The sequence below is a fragment of the Mastacembelus armatus genome, chromosome 13 (genome assembly GCF_900324485.2).
Source record: "Mastacembelus armatus chromosome 13, fMasArm1.2, whole genome shotgun sequence".
Lineage (NCBI taxonomy): Eukaryota > Metazoa > Chordata > Actinopteri > Synbranchiformes > Mastacembelidae > Mastacembelus > Mastacembelus armatus.
The window spans coordinates 10,362,218-10,384,452 of record NC_046645.1 but is presented as its reverse complement, the minus strand read 5'-3'; the positions used below and the strand labels follow the sequence as shown (position 1 = coordinate 10,384,452).

The following is a 22,235-nucleotide window of genomic DNA, read 5'->3' as shown; positions in this document are numbered from 1 at the left end:
ACACATAAAGATGCAGAAAGAAACAAGCGGTATTACCATGTCTCCAGGGGTCTTTGGGCTCCACTGCTCCAGAGACAATATCCTCATCTGAAGGAAAAGTCACCCTTTTCCCGCTTGGTTTGTGTTTATCGTCCCCCTCCTCCACCGAGGGGTAGAGACCAGCCTGGTCGCTGGCAGCGGCCTCTGTGCTGCTCGTCTGGCTTGCGTGTGACGGGATCTCTGACGCGCTGCCAACTAAGACATCCTGAGACGTGGAGTCTGAGTCTAAGGTATTGTCTGACAATGATACGACATTTGTCAATTCAGGTTCCAACACACCAGTCTCATCCAGACTGAGATCCACACCTATGTCCATGTCACCACCGTCATCCCCTTCATCCACAACAAACTTTGCAGAACCAGTGTCCTTATCTTCCTTCATTTTCGTATCCTTGTGCTGCTCATCATTAGAAAAGACGATATCAATGGGATTCACTACTGCCAGGGTGTCTTGAGCACTGCTGCCTCCATTTCCATTGACTTCATCAATTTCCAGTGTGTCCTGTGGCCGGTGGTTATCCTCCTCTGCCTGAAGGTTGTCAGTAAGTTGAGGCATCAGGTACGTTTCGGCGGCCTCTGTGGGAACAAGGCTTTGTTTTTCCGTATTACTGTCTGTCATCAGTTCAGATATCCGGGGAATGACCCCTTCTGTGTTGTTGGTAGTGTTGTGATCCTCGTTCACATTGCTTTTAGTCTTAACGTTGCACAAATCTATACACTGCTCTTGGATATTCATGTTTTCATTTCAAACTAAACTCAATTTGCAACTGTGCCAGACAGCCTGGATATTAAGTTAAACAGTAACTAGAAACCAACTGATTCAGACGAGCCTGTCTCTGGCCTATGTTTCACAGCAGTATGTACAGATGTGCACCTATTCTGGCAACTTTATTCACCAAGCAACAAAATTATAGCTATAGTTTGACGGGTTTGTTGTACTGGGGGTTGATTTCAGTTATAACATTGGTTTTTACAAACCCAAAACACGAGACATGGATTTATCTTTAAAAACTAGCTAAATAAAGTGCAGTTTTCACACAAATATCAGTAGAAGAAACAGGTGACACCTGTGTGAAAAGGATACAGTTTCAGTCATTGTTTATCTGCTAAACTAGTCAAGTTTTCTTAAATATCCTCCAGGCAGCCGATTTCCTGGCAATAATTTCTCCCGTCCTTGAAGTGGAAGGCGAAGAAACGCTCCCTGTTCATCGGACCAGCACAGGCATGTGAAATGAACGGGTCACTCAGGGTGCCTCCGGTAACGAAGGCTAGCAGACTGAGCTCACTGCCCGACACCGAACCGATTCATTTGCTGTGCGAGCTAACGTTAGCTAGCTTGTTAAAGTTGTTGCCCGACAATGACACCCAGGACTGTGTACGGTCCCATGCCCGCGTCTTTCCTTGAGTCCATCCGTTTACCCCCGACAAAGTCCATTCTCCTGTGTCATGAAAAATATTTTCCGGCTTTAGGTCTTGTTTCACCCACCGTCGCTGCACCTCGACTCACATCACAGCCCCCGACCAGCGGCAGCCAGAAAAAAAACAGGCGTCACACTCCGAGCAATGAGCATGTTTCAGCAGCTAACGATAACGCCGAGGACCGTGCCCAAGCTACACTTACCGGTACGAACAGTGCTAATTATTACGTGATTACCTAAAAGATATTCGGACCGGTTTGGTTTGGTCGGGCTCCCTCTATCCAGGAGTCCGCGGAACCTGTTTTTGTCCCGCAGCGCTACCACTCGCTAGCTTATTGAAGTCCGACAACTGTTTGTTGTTCACACGTCTTACGTCAGCGCGTCGTTACCCGCAGGGCTACGTTCAGCACACGCAACGTCACAGACGGTTGCAAAAAAAACAGGGCACCCTGCAGATCCACAGGGATATTTAGCCAACAGCCTAAAGTCTGAAAATAGTGTTGATTCAAATTCTGAATTATTTTTTCTGTTTCAGTTATTTACAAATAACAAATCCTTCACCACAGTAATGTCTTATTGTAATCTTACAGCCACAGTGATCTTACTGCCAAACGTCACATGAAATTTTTGTAACATCTTTTTTTTTTATTTCAACATTACATCTCACCCTTTGTTCAAATTGTTTCTGATTGTCTCAACAAAACACTCAATATTGTTCGCTTCAGAAGAAAGGCAATATTTGAAATGCACATATCAGACAGCTGCAGTCATTTAACAACCATCCCCAAGTAACCCCTCTAGTGAACAAGCAAGCTGGATAAGAGCCCATTTGCAGGGGGGTGTAATTCTCAGTTTTTAAATCATGTGTCCCCCTCCACACTTTAAAGGGGTGGATCTCTTACACACCAATAAGATCTGGCAATTGATGAGTTGCATGATTCTCAAGTTATAATCTTTGATGTACTTCCTTGTCTGCAAAGCTGTAACGCAAAACAGGTTGCACCTGTTTGTTTGCTATATAGAATAAAACACCTTCGGAAGAGAACAAATGTCATTTGTAGTACATGAGAAATATGACATTGATCTAAAATAAATTTGGATTTAATTAGCTACAATATGATCAGGAGTTTCATGAAAAGCAAAATCTTAATTCAAAACATGCCTAACCTTTTAATTCTGGGATATGCCAACTGCACTGCTAAGTACCAATTTTTGCTCACCTTTATTAGAACATACCTATAGCTGGAATACACTTCTAGAAAAGTTCAGGTTTGCATGCTATTAGCAAATATTTCACAGCCAAATAATGGACCAGACAACCTTGAATTTAAAAAAGGTTTTGTGTGAAGCATTTGGCTCTGACTTCTTCCATGCAATCTTTACTGTAACAGGTATTAACTGTTTTTTTTTTTTTCCACCATGAAAATGAAAAATTACCACTTTCCAGCAGTTTACATTCCTAGTGATTTCTTACTGCAAACTAATGCTTTAACATGAAATTTGTTCATACCTTTACTGACAAACAGCATTGGGCTACATCATAGTAGCCCTTTTTGAACAGTGTTGACAGATCTTGCTATATGGAAAAACCTAAAACCTCTGCTAGGGTAGGTGTCCCTTATTTTAATAGCTACATTTAGAACTGAAACCTGTACACTGTCAAAGTAGCCAGCCCAGTATTTCATAGTCAAGGGAAATGGACACTAAAATTTGAAAGGGTGACATGTCTTTGGTTACAGAGGTTTGCTGAGCTACCACCACCACCACCACCACCACATCCTTCATACAAGCAGAGCTGTAATGCATTTCCCCAAACCACACTTTTAGCACCTTGTTCAAGAAGTAAGACACATACTTTAAAAAACTAAGACTTTATTAAATGACAGAACACAGGCATAACTAAAACTCTTGGGACTGAACATCCTTGGCAGAAACATCATCTTTGGGCCCCTTTGTCTTCTTGGGAAGAAGGCTTGCTTGGATGTTTGGGATGACCCCACCCTCTGATATAGTGACCCCTGCCAACAGTTTGTTGAGTTCCTCATCATTTCTCACAGCCAATAAGATGTGGCGAGGGGCAATCCGGAGCTTCTTGTTGTCACGGCTGGCGTTTCCTGCCAGCTCCAGGATTTCAGCAGTGAGGTACTCCAGGGCAGCTGCAAAATATACTGCAGCGCCACTGCCGATTCGCTCAGCATAGTTGCCTTTCCTGAGCAGCCTGTGGATGCGTCCCACTGGGAAAATGAGTCCTGCCCTGGAAGACTTTGACATCACAGATTTTGATTTGGGCACAGCTTTCTTCCCACGGCCAGACATGTTTGATCTGAGTTAAGAGAAACTGGTCAGCCCAGATTATACAGTTAAACAAGACAGTTTTTTTTTTTTTTAAGGAAACTTCCTTGATTTTAATACATTTCCTAATCTCATACTAGAAAAACACATTACTTAAAAAAAAAAAGAAAAAAAAAAAAGCTGCATATAATGCTATCTTTGAAAAAGAGGCCTATATAATTTAGAGTCACATGGTCAAGAGCAACTTCCTAGACCATCTATGCATTTAAATATAACACCCTCTTATAACACACAAAAGAGAACAAAGTCATTAATCATGAGACAAACCTTAATTAAGACTCACCACTGTTCTGCAATTCAAGCCACAAGGCCTGGTCCACACAGACCTGGACCACTGCTTTTATATGAGGCAGGTAGTAATATGTTGATTGAAAACACCTGCCCACTCAGCTGCATAGCGTTATCTCACTGGCTAGAACTGTTTTGCTGATGTATCTGTAAGAGGCCAACATCCCTCTCATGTACATTGGAATTAATAAAAACTACATCTGCTCACTTCTATCTGTCAGATTAATTGGATGCATGTAGGTTGAAATGCTTAAATGTTTACAATGAGAGTACCAGTAGGATTACTTAAGTATGTTGATATGTAGTGTGTAACTCAATAAGGGCACTTTACTAAAGAAGATAGTCGACAGAGATTTCAACTTTAGTTTCAATAACAGCAACTACAGTGTTTACAGTGCAAATGATAAATCAAAGATTAGAGCTCATATTTTAATGGATGCGTTTTGGATCAGCTACAGAGAAAGGAGGGTTGTTTTTTTAAGTATAATATTCAGCTAAAAACACAAACTAATGTACATAAATACAATGTTGAGGGACTTGCACTTGAGAATGTTCTTCTACCTTACACTGCAAACTAACATTAACATGGTTGCATGTTAATGTTGCATCTTTACAATTTGTACATTATATTGACACCTACTGCTCCTAGACCTCTAAATAAAATGGGACCTTAAATCTACTATGTTGTTTCTATACTGTTCCTTTAAGAGACAAATATACTTTTAGTTCACCTAATTTATTTGACAGCTGATACGGATTAATATTCATCCATCCATTCCCTATACTGATTTGCACAATTCAGGGTTGCACACCCTGGACAGATCACCAATCTATAACAGAAACACTCGCATTCACGGGCAATTTAGAGTCACTAATTAACTTAACCCCAAACTGAATGTCTTTGGACAGTGAGAGGAAACTGGAGTACCCCACCCTTCCTTCATGAAAGAAGATACATATTCAAAAATGTATTTCTGGTCTCCTTGTGGCCGTTTTGTACGTCCTTATAGTAATATTTCGTTTCTTTTATGTCATTCCACATGTCTGTGTGGTAAATTTGAATCTGTTTGTGGTAAATTAGTGCCTCTGTGGTAGTTTTGCAGCTATTTTGGGTTGTTTCAGGCCTCTTTATGAGTATTTTGTGCTGCTCTGTGGTGATTTTCTGCCTCTCTGTGGTTGTTTTGTGTCTCTTTATAGTCATGTGATTGATTTACCAACAAAAAATCTAACAGTCAATCATTTCAAACACAAGCTCTGATGAAGGGGCTTCCTCTGTTCCTTATACACATATCCCTTACCTAGAAGATACATTTTACCTCTTAGACAACACTCTTAAAACTGAAAACTGAAAGTTGAAGTTGTTGATGTTGTGGGAAGGTTAAAAAAACTCTTCCTATAGGATTTGTTTTCTTTAAACACTGAGTTGTTGTTAGTGTCAAAACACTGAACAGACAGATTCAGTATGTTTTTTACATCCATGTTCATGGCCTTAAGAAGGTGTGTATCTTAAATGTACTGTCAGAAGGAGAGACTAACATAGAAAAGCATCATCAGCAGGTGGCAGCACAGACCTGAGCTTTAACCTGCAGCCTGGGGCGGTCTGTCTATTTACTTATTATTTTGAACTCAAACGAGACAACCTTAATGACGGAGCTCTTATAAAACCACATTTAGCAGTGTCATGATCGTTCACTTCATGATTAGGTGCTTGACTGTGTCTGTCTCCCAGAGTGCCTGATGTGCTTACTAAGTAACTGCTTGTGGGGAGCGATGACTCATCTCCTACCAGTGTGTACAGCAGAATATCAAGTATTTCATTCCAACACATTCAGAAACACTGATTATTTGTGTTTAAAGGTCCCAGGGGAACCTCAGAACTTGATATTCATTATTTTATAATGTTTTTGGAGGTGCATGTGCCGTATTGATGGTGATATCTCCTTTTGCAGGCAGACCACTGATTAAGAAACAGAGTTCATTCTTGACCTTGGAAAAAACAATCTACAATCAAGGTTCACTTTCTGACCTGTTCTCAAGTTTTCAACAATATTACATGGTCCTCCAGCTTTCTGTGTGGTCAGTAGTTGTTTATATTTAATCCATAACATTTTTAGTATATCTACAATAATGAATAATAAACTCAACTGATTCACAGTAGACTGTCTTTTATTTCTGATAGGATATGCTTTAAGACATTTGTTCGTTAAGGCGCTAAAAGCAGTTGTCAGGCCATTATAACTTATTTTTACTGCACCAAACAAGCATTTAAGTTACCATTAGCATACATGCATTGAGTGGAATGGACAAAGAAGACATCCTCCTGCTGAGCTAAAAGTAAATATTGTAACGTCACAACAAAACCCCATTTTTTTCAGTGTGAGATTCTCAGGTGGCTCTGTCATTGTCAGCGTCCTCCTTGGCAAAGGTGAAGCCATGCAGCTCCTTCTTTGTATCATTTGCTTTCCCCCCATGTACTGACAGTGAAAGATGGAGGAGAAAATGAGAGAGACAGGGAGAGCGAGACATTTGGACTGTTCAGTTTCACTTTAAAATATGGCAAAGGGCCAATGACAGAGCTGTGGGTAGACAAATTGAGTGGAGACCTTCCCAGCAGGCTGTCCTTGGACAGATTGGATGCGATCCTGTTCAACCTCTCAACATCCTCTCAACACGAGGAGGACAGGACGGTACACAGAGGATGAGTTCCAAATACATAAAAGTTTAAAATACATACATAAACTATGAAGCCAGTAGAAACACTGAGCTGCTTCCTAACATAATATATTTGTATTCAGTTGAGATCATTGTATAAGACTGTAAGCAAGTTTTTCATCATGCAAGCTGTCATCATTGAGACAAGCATTTGTTTTCATGCAGTTCTCCTGAGAGTCTTCATCTGGATAAAGGTTGAAGGCCCTCTGTATTTATTAGCAACAGTAGCTACTAACACTGACGTCTGCAGTCTTCTACTGAGTGAAGAGAGGAGATGAAACGGAGAATGAAGGAAGCCGAGAAATGATCCAAACATACGATTAAACTCACAGACTGAAGGCAAAACCAGATACCAGAGCCCCTAACAAGACTATTTTTTGTGTCTGGTAATTCACAGAAATTGAAATAAGATGATGTCTCACTTGTATGATATTTTTTAAGAAGCTTCTACGTTTACAGATAGAGCGTATTCTTTAAACCAGACACCAGAGCCTCTAATAAGATTATTTTTTGTGTCTGGCAATTTACAGAAATTGAAATAATTGTATGATATTTTTAAAAAAGCTGCTACATTTACATATAGAGCGTAACCTTTAAACCAGACAGGTGGACAGGTAAACAGTGAAGGAAGCCTCACTCTCTTTAGCTAACACACGTAGGCCTCTTTCTCTTTTCCCTGAGCAGTAATAAATCTGTAGATGTGGCTTTTAGGAGGACTGTGCTGTTACTCTGACTTCTAGTTTTTCCTCAGCTTTATGGAGACGTCTCCATGGATGGATTTATCCATATTATGGATATTGTGTTTGATCTTTGGAAAGCAATTAATCTTCTACGTGAATCAGGCTCAAGGGTCAGTGACTTCTTTCATACATGCAGACACATTCTTATGATTAGACTTATGGTTATACATGGAAAGAGTGGTGTTGCTATTTGAATTACTGCCAGTTTTCAAAGGGGAATAACCCCACTGAAAATGACCAAATCCTTAGAAATCTTTCATTGCAACTCATCACCTCTTTCAACAGATAATAGCCTTTTTCTCATCAACTGCTGTTCTCTCATTCATAAATTCGCAGATGACAGGAGCATTAGCGTCATATGGTGCCTTGACAGTAGAAAAAGATGTTGAATACAGTTGGCCCTTCTTGTAACTTGAAGTTAATAAAGAGACAATTAATGTGAGGTGTCCACACAGTAACTGCAGAGTGAGTCATTCTCTGCGCAGATCCACTTTAATTATGAAACCTTATGGACACCCACAGTGCAGCCTGGTGTCCTGAGGTCCCAGGATCCTTAGGTGCTTAAAGTCTGTCGCTTTATGAAAAAATGTCTGTGAGGCTGTGATTGTTTTTCCATTACTTCTTCTGCAACAGCCTGGACTCACTCCTGTCAAAAAAAAGAAGAGAAACAACTCTGAGAGACTATGCCTCAAAGTTATTTCCTAAGCCAAATTGTACACATTAATAATACTCTTTCATTCAGATGAACGTTGATCCAATTTCTGTAAGCAGCATTTTGAGAAAAAAAATGCAAATAAGAATTTTTTTTCTTAAAACATACCAATATAAAATCAACTGAAGTTGGTCTTTCCAAAGGTGCTGCAAGGTGGATTTGGGTTTCTTCACACAGAGTCAGGCTGCTTGTTTCCTCCTGTCTTCTTGTTTCATACATTAAGTGTACAAGACCTGAAGAAGAGCAACAAAGGACAGACATAGGCAACATGCAACAGATGTTGTGCATTATTTTAACATAATAGAGGCTTAATAGATTTACAGTAGCTCTTGATTATAGTACATTATAGTATAGTATTGCAGTTGATTTAGACTGTGGGAATTCAGAAAAATTTGTATATTACAAATGGGAAGAGCATAATCCAGAAGGACAAGCATGTTCCATTCAGACAAGAAACTGTAGAGGGGACAGACTATCAGTCTTCTCACCTAAGTCTCATTCAGAAAGAAAAAAAGGCTGTTTTCCAAAAATTATAATAAACAATTTCTTTAAGGATAAAAGAAGCAGAAAGTTCTGTACTGTAATTGGATTCAAAGGTTATAGTGCGACAGCAATACTGTGTAAGCAGAAGCCCTACAAATAAACACTGGTTGGACATTGGTTTTACAGATTTATGGCAATACTGCATATTGCCTTGCCGCAGACAAACACAAATACATTCAGTCTGAATAGACACATTCAGGTGTAATCTCCCAGCTACTCGACACCAACATGAAGGCCAGGTCTTTTGTTTCACAAGCCTCCACCACATCCACCAACGCTCAAGTAGGAAGTGGAGAAAAGCTGGAGAACCCCTTTAACACTTGTGGTATTAGAGAAACTGTTACTCAGCTGTCATTTTTTTTCCTACTACCTCCTTGCATGTAGAATCAAATGGAGAGTAAATACTAAAAATTAAAAGCAAAGAATACATAATAATACAACTGTGATGAACTGGTGAGCTTTTGTCCAGAGAGAGCTGGAATAGGCTCCAACAGATCCTTAAATATAGCACAGATAATGGATGGATTTGAATGATATAAAAAAGTATTTAAAAGAAACCAATGAGAAAAAATAAATAGCAGTTAGTTACAGCAACAGAATAAGAAGGCCTTATAAACACCTCATAAACTTTTCAAAGTAAATTAACTACTATCCCCACAAAGAGAGAGAAGGAGGTAGGCTCACCTCACCTCCTGGCAAACACTCAGTCGATGCCTTGCCCAACATGCAGCCTCCATCCTGCTATGGTAAAGTAATAACGTTAGGCTAGGTCTGTTTCCCAAACTAGTCCCTCCTGTGCTTACTATTTCTGGAAACTGTAAATTTTAGAGGCGAATGTTCTTTATGATCCCCTTCTTTCTGTCTTGTACCATCCTCCTCTCCTCTCTTCTCCACCTTCCTCACCTTTTGCATCATCCTCTGCATCTTTTATCCAGCTGTGATTGCTACCATATGTCAGTACCACATGTCAGTGGTTACCCAATAAAAAGCATTTTCCTATTTAAACACTATGAAAACACAGGGTGAACCTTGGGGTTTATAAAATGAGGGTAGGATGTGATCTGGCACTGACCACCTGTGTGTGGGGATTGACCAGAAGAAGACAGGCACTGCAAATTCACTGCCACGTCATTAGAGGAATGAAGGATAAAGAGATTTTCCATCATCCACCCAGCCACTCGTTCTTCCATCCCACCTGTGCAAAGCGCCCATTCTTCCCTGCTTTTAATTCCTCCATCTGGATTTCTCTCTTTCCTTTTGGTCTCTCTTTCTTTTCAGCCATAACTTGTTTTGGCTCTCTTTTACACTATTCTCCAATGTATAAGTCATTTTTTAAACATAATTCTCTTCCTGTCCTCTGTCTCTCCTCCCTACACCCATGGTACCTCATCATCCAACACACACACAGATACACACAGAGGCATTCACACACTTCATTTCTTTAAATATTCATTTCCGTCTGTCTGTGATGTGTTTTATGGAGTTTCCTGTTCCCAGCCCTCCCTCTTCCCTGAGAACCGCCATGTAGGAAGTGGCAGTTTTGGCACTCGATCTTTCTTCCCCTCTGACTGGTCACATTCCCACCTTACAGAAAGTGACAGAAATGGGAAGAGAGATATGAACCTTTGCCATAGGGGTTACTGTCCATTTAATGTTACTGGTTTTTGGATTCTGTTTCAGTAGTTGTTATTGAAGTAACCTTTTCCCAGACAATTTCACCCTTTTTACTGCACAACCCTGCTCACTAATAAACTCACCGTATTACTCTATTTCACAGCTGGAGGTTTCTCAGAATTTCTCTAATTGTTTTGACAGAAACAATTCCCTGGTTGTTGCTAAGGAAGTTGTTTTCCACAACATAAACATTTGTGTTTGAATCTGAGCTGTGCATTTCATTTCAGAATGGAAAATATCTCCATAATCTAACCAATACTTAGACCTACTTTTTAATCTTAGGACACATTACAGATTCACATGTTGTAACTTGGGAATTAAAAACTGTTGGGAAGAGCAAACGATCTGCAAACTGTCAGCCGAGGAAACTCTTCAGAGGCTCTTGTGGTCTGAAGCAGACAGTTTGCTGATGAGATGTCAGAGAAGGGAAACAGAGAGACGTGGGTGTCTGTCGCACCAGAAAGTGGCACAGTGAAATCCTTCCATTTGCAAAATAAGTTCCAGGAAGTTGGTGATATAACACAACAACCTGCACTGCTAGTAGGCCACTTAATGCAATGATAAGTTGGTGAGCTGAATGCACTTGATAGTGAGGTGGAAACACGGTAATGCCAGTCAGTTCACCAAATTTCACTTCATTTTGTCTGTGGTGGGACTTTTACTCCCCTCTACGATTTTGCTCTTGGGATTGTATGTTATTAGAATTTTATTTTTACTCATTTTGAACTTTTAGGACATCAATTTGGTGGCCCTTAAGGACAACGCACATGCAAAAAGAAAATGCACTGCCAGTCCTAAAATGCATAGAAAAGTCAAAAAACATGCAAAAAGAAAAATGGTGCTAAGGTGAATTTTCTACACCTTAGAACAAGTGTTCTGGAAAGTTAGACAGACAGCAACAATATAAATATTTCTCTAAATTTATGGTTTACTAACTTTTGATTACAAGAAGGATGAAATATTTTATTCTAATATTTATAATAAGCTAAATAGTATAGTTAAAAAAAATGCTAAAGCTGTTAAAGTATTCCACGTTGTTAGTGTCCACATTCCTAGGAGCCACCGTATGAGCATATACAAAAACACAAACAAGCTGCATAGGCTCTACCTACTGACATAAAAACAACACATGTCCAAAAACAAAAACAAAAAAGTGCAACAAATACAAATTGCCCATGCATCCCCACATATGCTGTATCTCCAGTGTTTGTCAGGATGAAATTGTCCATAGATTAATAAAGTCTACATCAAATCACACTCAAGAAGGCCACATAAATGAACCTACCCTACTTAGTAGTAACCAAGTCCCTTTGGTTTTCGATGTAATAAATAAAGGGATCTGAAATGTTCAACATAAAGACATAACTTCCCCAAAATAAAGATGGGAAACCATATGACTGAGCCACTTCTTAAAAAATGAGGGAGGGATTAATTCCACTCTGAGAAGCCTGGATTGAGCGTCATCTAACTCTGGTAAAAAAGATGTCCAAGCAAACAATGCTTGCTTTCTGCTTGATACTGTCAGTTAGCTGGTTGTTAATGGAACAAAGTTGACCTAGTTTATGTAAACGCCTACTTCTGCTACAAATCTACGCTGGTGTGTGGAAATCATGAAGCTGTTTTTTTTTTATAGCTCTTGACCTTTTCTTTTCCGCATCTTTCCTGTGGTTGGTCATAATTCGTTTCCTCTTCTCCATCTGCCTTTTCTCACTCTTCTATGATTTGATGCTTTCCTCCCATATGGACCACACGACACCTTAGGTCTGTCCCTCGCTGCCTGTCAATATATATAAAAATAGCCTGTTGCATGATTCAGGACCCAGTGCTGGCAGTCCAAGGCTGTTCTCAGACTTGTGTTTGTTTGTGTGCATATCTGTGAATGTTTGTGTGCTTTAGAGGGAAGAACAGATGCTCTCGTAGTTTCAGGATTGGTTTTCTCATTCTGGCTACAAACAGACCTATGCTGCTGCTGTGGCCAAAACAAGACTGGAAGAAGGATGAGAGGACAGAGGGAGGGGCGGAAAGGCCACTGGGCAGACGAAAGTATGGTTTGTTCAGTTGTGGTTTGGCAAGAATCCGAGGTGTTTACATTGGTCCAGGCTTCATCACTGCTGATACACAACACCAACGTAAATGTGAAATTATAGTAATATTAATATTGGAATGAATGATGGAGTGAAACATGCATTTGGTCAAATTAACGTAATGTTTGTGATCCTTAAACAAAAAAGGAAAAAGATGGCACACCAGCAGTAAAAAACAAACAAACAGAAAAACTAAGCAAAATAAAGATATCCATCCTTCCATCCATCCTTCCATCCATCCTTCCATCCATCCTTCCATCCATCCATCCATCCATCCATCCATCCATCCATCCATCCATCTTCTATGCCTGGTTATTCCTTAACCAGGGTCACAGGGATCTGCTGGAGCCTATCCCAGCTCTCTTTGGGTGAAAGGCAAAATAAAGATATTGTTTTATAAATTTAGGTGAATTTGATGTACAAAAGCAAAACAGCAGTTTTGGTATGACAGCAAACCTGTACACTTTTGAGAACATTTACAAAATTGGATAAAGAAAAAAAGCTAAATAAACTTATCAAATCATACAAGAAAGAAGACCAAATACTTCTGTAAAGACTCATTATCTGTTGAAGTTTTTTATAGAGATAACTGTTGAACGAATGGGTCTCTAGTCATTTCAAACATTTATAAGCTCTTAATATTTGAAAATTGAAAATAAGCTGATCTTTTTATATGAGTGTTGCTATTTTGTCTGTTGCTGTATGTGTATAATATAGTCACACTTCCTCCTGTTTGTGATTTATTGGAGTCGATCTTTCCTGCCTTTGGTTCCTGAACACTTTCCTAAAGAAATTCATTTAAATGACGTGTGAGGGCTGTTTATAGGATTTGTTTTCTGTGTTTACATGCTGAAACCAGATCACAGATAGGATATCTCCCTCTTGGTCTCAATAATAAAATATAATACTATTTCATGTAAAGTAAGAATTTTTTGAATTTTCAATCAGTTCTATTGCCAGGTAACTTCAGAAGCGAGCATAATATGGACACCTGTTATAGCGCTCTTTGTTATTTCAACAGGCTTTGCTGATGTCCCGTAAGCACTCGGATGGAAACGCTCCATGGCCTCTTGGCTGGCTTCTCTTCTCTTCCTTCCTAAAAGCTGTTGTCACAGTCCGCCAAATGTGAGGTAAACAGCATCCTCCCACACTCACACACACTTTCACAGACTCATACACACACACATACACACCTGCTCTTGACTCAGACCAAGTTTTGGGAATCTGCAGGACCCTGTGGCGGGTTGTTTTTATTTTAAGAGGGTGCATGCTTCCAGTAAAACACTGATCTCGGACGAACATCTGGCTGATGGTGAAATTTTCTGTATAAGCTGGATTTTGAATTAAAGTCAAATTTTTGTTTTAGTAAAGTTGTGGTAAGGTAGACATTAAAAACAGATAAGGGAAATGCAACTGTTAAAGAAATGAGAGGCACTTTAGTAGGCCATCAGGAATATTGTGTTACGACAAAAACATTATTTTTAGAGCGCGCAGTCACAAAGAGCTTGTTGTACCTGGTTTAGTCCTGCCCCCCTTAGTTAGTGGTTCAACACAAACAAAGCTATTAGGTTCTGTCAAAAATCACCTGTACCTTTACAATAATAATTGATTTTCTTTTGATGATTAAAGTTGAAAGTCTTCATTTTTAACCAGTAGCTCCTTGGTGTCAGACTGAGGCAGACAGACATATGCTTTTAATTTTTTGATCAGTGAGTCTTTGCCAGATGTTTAAATCCCAATACAGAGTTTGGGCTTTCATACTTGGAAGTTCAGATGTGGCTGGTTCGTTTTGGCTGGATTAACCTCTTAAAGGGGCACAGAGTGAAAAATTTGTTGTTGGGGCTGGGGTCCAAAAGCTGAATGGTTCCTGCAAGCAGTCCATGCTAATAAACATGGCAGTTCAAGTCTGACTGCTGACGTGTTGCAGGTCTTCCCCCCTCTGTCTGTCTGTCTCCCTTTTCCTGTCCACTTCTCCATGACCAACTGTCATAGTAATTTCATTTTTTACTCAGGCACCTAAAAACCGACCAATGCTACTGATCAATTAATAAAGACAGCCGGGCTTAATTATTAAAGAAGGTAGTTGTCGATGGAGGCAGAGACTGGTAGTGCCTTAATAAAGACATCCCTCAAATCTTTCACAGTATGTACCAAATATTAGGCCCTTCATGTTCAGATATTCTAATGCAAAAATCCTGCAATTCAGCTGTGGCTTCTTTCGTTTGATTATACCACACACAGAGATTCCAAATGCTGGCCATCACTACAAACGGTTTCAGAGGGACAGTTTAGATTTGAAAAAGTTTTTGGGCGTGCCAGCAAAGCTTATTTGAGTTATTACGCAGTTCATTTAAGAATATGTTCCGTACAAATTTGTGGTTTCAGATTTGCATTCCTGCGGTCTCTCGGGAGTCTCAGCTCATCGTTGCATTTTCAGACAGAATAATTGAGTCTCCACCAGCCCACCAGTGGAGATTAGAGGGTGTACTGTATATCAGTCTTTCCATCGCTTTGTCTTCATACTGTTCCCACCCTTCCTCCTTTTGGAGTTACAGCTAGTGCTGCTGGAAACAAACTTGTGGCTAAAGGGGAATGTGGAGGAAACCATTTTCCTCCAAACCAGGCCAATTGTGCATAAACAGAGTGCGAAGGTACGTCGTCGTCCCATACCTTAGTTTGCATGGATACTAGGTCTTGAAGAAGATGTTTAATGTGACACACTATAAAGTCATAAAAACTGGAACCGTTGAAGCTTTGTAGCACTTATGACATATGGATTTTTCATCATTAGGCTCTAATCATGAGTTGGACTGAATCCCACTGTTGTTCAAGGTATTTATCTTAACATTTTTTTTTATTTGAATAAATAAAGGTTGTAATTTAAAATGGAAGACATCAATAGAAGACAGTCATCTTAGTAATATTATATACTGTAGCTGAAATAATATAACTGCTTCATGGCTTCAACTTGAGACTGTAAATGGATGGATTTTTTTTTTTTTCTGGCACATCCCATCTCTTCCCGACACGCACTCAGCTGTCCACTTGATGTAAAAGAAAGTATGATTCATCAGACCAGGCCACTTTCTTCCATGTCTCCATGGTCCAGCGGTCAGCACAGGCACTCTGACCGCCCCATACACTGCTCCACACTCTGCGTTCAGACACCTGTCTGTCATAACATTTGGTTTTCAGTAGTTTGTGCCATAATAGCTCGTCTGTAGGACCGGATGAACGAATCTTTGCTGCCCACATGCATCACTGAGCCTTGGGCACACATCACCCTGTTTCCAGTTGGCCTTCCTTAGACCACTTTATGGTAGGGACTGACCACTGTACACTGGAAAGACCTGTCGTTTTGGGGATGCTCTGCTGGTCGCACAGATTTTTATGTTTGCCCATTTGCTTTGGCTTTAAGATTTGAATATTCACTTGCTGCCTACCACATCTCCTTGACAAGTGCCATTGTAACAAGATAATCACTGCAGTGGTTTTAATATCGCAGCTGGTTTATTTTTCTATTATTTTGCCCATTCCATTTATATCATTGAGGGAAGGTTGAATAACTGAAACACGTCTCTGTGTAATGCAGTACAGTAATTCAGATTGCACTGCAGTGGAGTTCAGCAGAACAGAATCATGAGCGAATCAGCAGACACTAGTTCTCAGGCGGCTAAAATCATTGTTCATTGGTTTCACTTCAGGGGATTTGTTAATAAAAATAAAAAAGATAAAACACAGGTTTTACTATTAAACTACTGCCACTGAGAGAATAAACAGATCAGACAAACCCCAAAAAGCGGGACGAGGGTGGAGGAAGGAGAGGTGAAGAGAAGGGAGGGGGGGTTGGAGGAAAGAAAATGTGAGATCAGGCCCAAATCTGTGGGGAAGCGGTAGCTTGGGCCGGACGAGTTCACAGATGTTTTAAAGTGCTAATCTAATCTTTATGCCAGGCCTTCCCCCTCCTCTCTCTTTTTCTTTCCCTCTCCCTGTCTCATTTTTTTTTTCCTTTTCCTCCTTTTACTTTTTTTGGAGGGAAGTTGGAAAGGCTGGGGCCTGCGTTAATGCATCTCAGGAGCATCATGTACTGCTGCTGCTCAGTGATCAGCCTTAGTTATTCATGCGCCTGTTATCGGCCCTGTTTTCAGACCCAGACGTGTGCAATTGCAATGAAGGAGTCTGGAACTGAGAAGTAGTAATGAAACATAACCTTACATGAAGCTGCCCATGGTGATCATTCATCAAGTTCAATGACCTTCCTTTTTTATACTCTGACACCTTATTGGGTCATGGACTTTGCCCGTTATTGAAGGTTTTCCAAAAAATGTACTGCATAAGTGTTTATGTGGCACTTACACAGGATGAAGGGGGATTAGACTGATCATGTTAGTGAAACCATACATTGTGGGCCACAGCTCCGCATTTGCACTTGTTTGCTCTTCTTGTCACTCGCTTCCTTGATTTTTCCTTTTGAGTTTTTCTGCCTTCCTTTCTGTTATTGCCGAGTAGGATGTAGAATTGGTTGCAGACAGTGGCTACATTGAAATACACTGACAGCTCCCTCAGATTCAGCGGATGTACTTGCACAGGAATTAATCTTACTCCACGGATTTTAACAGCAAACCAAAATCCTGTGGTTTTAAGCCTTCCTCGCACGCTAGACGAGAAACAAAGAGGCCACTGCCAGAAAAATCTCCCAGGTCACAAAACCTGGAACTGTAGCCAGAGATTAGAGGTACATTACATTTAGTGTGAGAACAAATAAAGTACTAAATCATTTTTACTGCATGATGACATGAGTTGTTATTTAGGTTGACAAATCAGATCCAAGCTCTGTTTTTCTCTTTCTATATATTTCTCTTAACTGTTCAGAGTATAGCTGGAGTTCCCTTTGTTGAGCCTGGTGTTTGTCTTCTGTGTTTACTCATGACAGGGCATTTCTACCAATGACTCCTCATTGCTGACCACGTAATGCTTTGGATGTGCAAGTCATAAAACACGCTATGATGAGTCCAACCTGGCAACCGCCACCGAAGCTCCAATCATTCACATCCTTCTGTCGCTCCTTCACCCCTGCCCTTCTCTCTCTCCCTTTTCCTGTGTGCTGCTAAACATCTGGAGAAGAGCGATATACTCAAAGTAAACAGACCAACAGCTGTCCACCAGCTCCCCTCTTTTTCCCCTCGCCATCCCTCTCTTCCTTCATCACTCGATTCCTCCTCCTTAAAGTTCTCTCTCCTTTTCTTCACAGGCTGTGCGACAGTTTCTGTTTCAGTCATCTGTCCCCTGCTCTCTGTTTGTTTCTTGTCTGTTCATCAGCCAATAAGCAACAGTGATGGATGTGTTTATGCTGCTGTTACCATGCTGGTCTGAGCCCTGTTATCTGAATGATTTTGAATTTGAGGGGGTTCACCAGTTGAGCCACAGAAATAAAAGGATAATTCAAAATTGTTACAACATAAATGTTTAATTTTGCAATTTTATTTCAATCCGTACCATTAATATTGCATGCACCAGGTTACAACACTGAGCTCGGTTGTTAAAAAGAAGCCTAATGGGGCAACTGAGAAATGCACAGGGCACTGTTTACATGAGTTACAGTTAAAGTGTTTGCTTTGTAAAAGATGTCAAAATGACCAGTTATGGCCAATCACCAACATTTCAGGTACACTCACCCTTCTGCTAATCTGACCTCTCTTATCCTCTTCTCAGGCTTGGTTGTATCGTGGTATTGTTGTGCCTCCAGATCTCAGTGAGTACTTTTTGACAAGCGCGCTATAAATGATCACCCAAATATGAAAATAATATCCACGGTGTAATGACCTGGAAATAATCTTTCATGTTGGCTGTACAGGGAGAGTCTTAAGAGGTAGGGATCCCACAGAGTCCAAATCTCTGCCTCCATCATCAGCATTTGTCTAATTAAAACTGAAGTTAAGAATCCCTGGTGCGGCAGTGAGAAGGTAGGAACAGGAGAAATGAGGGGAAGAAATGAATGCAATTTCCATTCAAGCAGGAACAGTATCCACATTGTGAAACACCTGTAAAAACATAATTTTTCATCCTGTAAGGGAATGAGAGAAGGGAAGAGGGAGATAAGAGGATCCTGACTCGTTTCCCTTTTGATTAAAATGTTATCTGGTGCTTGCATACGTTTTCTGTCAACAACGACTGACAAGGATAAATTTGGGACAACAGCTGGTCCTTATGCAACCTCTGGACTGCTACATCAAACACACATGCACATAGAGTTGGAGAAAGGGAGACATATCCACAGACCAACAGCCCTGTCATCCTTCAGGGGTCAGCGTTCGATCCCGTGACACGGTGCTTCCGGCCGACCCGCCCAGCGTTTTGACATGCTGCACCTGCCTCACTCTGTGACCCAGAGGTTCAGTTTTTACTTATTGCATTAGTTTGTCTTTGAAGCTCAGAGACGAAACCCAAACCCCTCGCTATCTGTTTTGTGTGTTCCAGGCTGAAACCCCCAACTCAGCAGCAGCACAACTGGTAGATACATCCACATCTGCTACAGCGATTTGGGACACTATCATTTTATTGTGTGACACACTATATGTATCAAACTGCAATTTAGTGTACTTAAGGGGTTAGCATGATTGAAAACTATTGCTGATGTCCACAAGGTAATCTTTTGCAGTCACTAAGGGTCTGTGACCATGGCAGTGTAAATGATGCCCTGGTTCTGCTGCTGCTGTGTCTCTGACATCTTACCTTTTATTTATGATTTAAAAAATAAAAAAACCTGCAGCCACCACATAATGTTTGTAGCTGTGTGTCTTTGCCAAAACCACACTTTTATCACAAATAGCCCGGATGTTCTCTCAGGAATATATGGAAATGATTTTGAAACAAAAGAGAACATTTGTGATTTGCGGTAAAGCCGAATAGCCAAAGGTATTTCCAAATTTCTAAGCCATTTTGAATCAATATGTTGTCTGGCAAGTATTATTTGACTCTATTACAGGTAGTACTCCCTTCACATTTAATTTTGTTGAATGTTTTATATATACAGTGGGTGGGCTGCACAGTTGACCTGGCATTAAGTCCAACAGCCTCACAGGGAGGTGGGAGTACTGTAGTTTCCATGGACCAGGCAGGTGTGGAACAGTCACGGGGGACAAACAAAGCAGCCTCGGTCTGTAGCTAGGCTCTGTCAGAGTGGGTGGTAGAAAAGTGGCATACCAGTCCCTGGAACTCTGTCCATCACAGACACACAAGGCAGTCCAACGCCTGTCATTCTTATATGACATGCCTGACATGGAACAGCTATACAGAATATTAAATGCCTAGGAAATATGCCAAAGTTCAACTACAACACTGTTTCTGAGAGTGCAGTTTGACAGTTTGGAAGAGCAGAATCCAGGAAGTCTGAGATTATGTTCAGAAAAACAACATGAGATAGACAAGAGGAATGATGATAATTACAATTAAATTATTTTATAATAATAATAATTCTATAATATAATAATTAAAAATGTTGACGTTCAAGGATGCCCAAGTACAAAGCATTACAAATAAAAAGATTAGAACAAAATCCAGCTGAATAACAGTATTAAGTTAAAGGCAAATCTATGTAAAATGTAATGATATGCTTAGCTAAATAATAATTCAGTTTATTTGTATAGCTCCAAATCACAAAAGTATTGCAAAGTGTCCAAAACTATTTTGGATGTTTCTTTTCTATTGATTTTTTTCCCCATAAACAACGTTTTTAATGGGCATCAAACTCTTCTGGTTGACATGCCTTGAACACAGGTTTCACAACTATATTAAAAGTATAGGTGGTTCTTTCATAAAATGTGAAAGGTAAAAGCCACGGGGCATGAAAACAGGGTGAGACATGAATTACTCCTGTCTCAACTCCTAAAGTGCATTTTGACAAATCACCTTTAATTGCAGAGCCATCAAGGCACAAAAGCTTAAAGATTATGCTTTTTAGAAAACTGAACTTCTAACATCCATCTTACATGAGTTCCAATTTGGATTTAACAATTTTGGTGGTGCAATCACAACTGTGAATTTACTACAGCTGAGCGTTTAGTATATATCAGCCTAAACAGTTCAAGGCTGCTGCTACCAACACTGCAGACCTGGTGATATCCCGTCTTTGTGATTCACAACCTCACTCTTAAGAAATTTCAACCAGAGCACCTGCGAGAGGAAAGAGAGAGAAAACGTGTTTGAAAGACACAAACATGGGAGAAGCAGTGAACAGCCTTGAGGAAGGCAGAGGTCAAGTTGGGATGAGCTGGCTGTGCCTCTGTTCCACTGCATAATGTACTACACACTGATGGAAACCACTTCTTTAAATAAAACAAGAGCTCTGTTTGTGATATTGTATATAAAATGTAAACAAACATGTAGCAAGCATCCCATACCGCTTAATCTCCCATATAAACTTTTACCCAATCCACACTGTATAACAGTATCTAGTTACAGCTCGAATATATTTATACTGTGACTATTACAACTCCATATTTAATGTATTTTTAAGGCCACACCGTTCTGTCAAATAAAAACAGTGCAGACGTCTTGAGCATTAGCGGGATATCCTGGTTTCATACAACCACTGGGTCTTACTTTTTATTGTTTTAGCCATAAATTCTCTAGTAATAATATCACAAAACAAGGCAAGAACACAAGCCAGAGACAGTTCAACAGGCTTTAGACACCCCCCAAACAAATATGATACCCATATTGCAGCAAAGTAGCATTTATCCAGAACAGTGAGATCTTTTTTATTAGACCAATCAGTAGCACATCATATGTTTATGTGTATAAACTAATAGACCATGGCTTTTCAATACATCACCCAGAAAGACAAATGGAATGTTTAACAATAGTTTCCAATCTAGCACCAGGGAATAGACGGAGCCTGTTTATTAGGTTGAAAGAGGAAAATGTTTGCAAACAAAATCTGTGTAAGAAAGTTTGAATAATCTGTCATTTACAAAGTCAATGCTAAAGGACGAGAGACGTAGAGTAGATAAAAGAATAAGCATCAGGTTCCAGATGAAAGAATGAGCAGGGGTGATGGAGGAAAAAGGGTCAGAAGGTTATCACTCTACACTTAAGTGAACTGCGACATGTTACAGGGCCGGGGATGAAAGATACTGACACTAACCCAAAGTGTTTTCTACAGAATCTCAGGCACATTTCATCTGTGCACATGATATCTTATAGCACATCTTTATCTGCCTCTTTTACACACCCTCTCCCACATATACATATTTGTTTTCATTCCTTTTCATTGACTTACATTCATTTCCTGTAGACTTACCCTAAACGTAACCATAACCCTAACTCTAACTTTAGACCAAGTTGCCTCTGTAAACTTTAATAAAAGTCATTGTGGGGACCAGGAGGAAGTCCACACAGTGTGAGCAGGCACGCACACGCACACACACACACACACACACACACACATCTAACCACACACGCCCACTCCTGCCTGGCGATCAGAGGTGAAATATGCAGGGGAAAGGAAGTTTGGAGAATTCCAGCTGTACGCAGCTGGTTCTGGGCAGTTTCTTCTAACAGCAGAGCAGTCGGTTGTTTCACATTAAATGTGCATGTGTAACACTGTGCAGAGCAACTCCATTACTGTCAGTGGAGAGAGTGTTAGGACTTTCCCAGGCATAATGCTGTGCAC

General features: G+C 40.2%; 2 protein-coding genes and 1 long non-coding RNA gene across 4 annotated transcripts in view; all 3 read right to left on the bottom strand.

The window, feature by feature from the left end:
- Positions 1 to 1,829, bottom strand: part of ppp1r37 (protein phosphatase 1, regulatory subunit 37) — a 35,274-nt gene extending 33,445 nt beyond the window's left edge. For both annotated transcript variants that reach the window (XM_026298717.1, XM_026298718.1), the window contains exon 1: positions 37 to 1,829. In XM_026298717.1, coding sequence (XP_026154502.1) covers positions 37 to 775 — 739 coding nt within the window. In that variant the 5' untranslated portion in view covers positions 776 to 1,829. The remainder of the gene's footprint in view (positions 1 to 36) is intronic.
- A 1,492-nt stretch (positions 1,830 to 3,321) lies between these two features.
- On the bottom strand, positions 3,322 to 4,111 carry LOC113125333 (late histone H2A.2.2-like). The gene is made up of 2 exons (XM_026298721.1): positions 4,093 to 4,111; positions 3,322 to 3,780 (listed from the first exon to the last, which is right to left on the bottom strand). The coding sequence occupies exon 2, from the start codon at positions 3,771 to 3,773 to the stop codon at positions 3,357 to 3,359; it is 417 nt and encodes a 138-aa protein (XP_026154506.1). The 5' UTR covers positions 3,774 to 3,780; positions 4,093 to 4,111; the 3' UTR covers positions 3,322 to 3,356.
- Positions 4,112 to 7,004: 2,893 nt separating this feature from the next.
- On the bottom strand, positions 7,005 to 11,811 carry LOC113125334 (uncharacterized). The gene is made up of 3 exons (XR_003295140.1): positions 11,764 to 11,811; positions 8,370 to 8,494; positions 7,005 to 8,195 (listed from the first exon to the last, which is right to left on the bottom strand). It is a non-coding gene; the product is annotated as an uncharacterized LOC113125334 (long non-coding RNA).
- Positions 11,812 to 22,235: the final 10,424 nt, after the last annotated feature.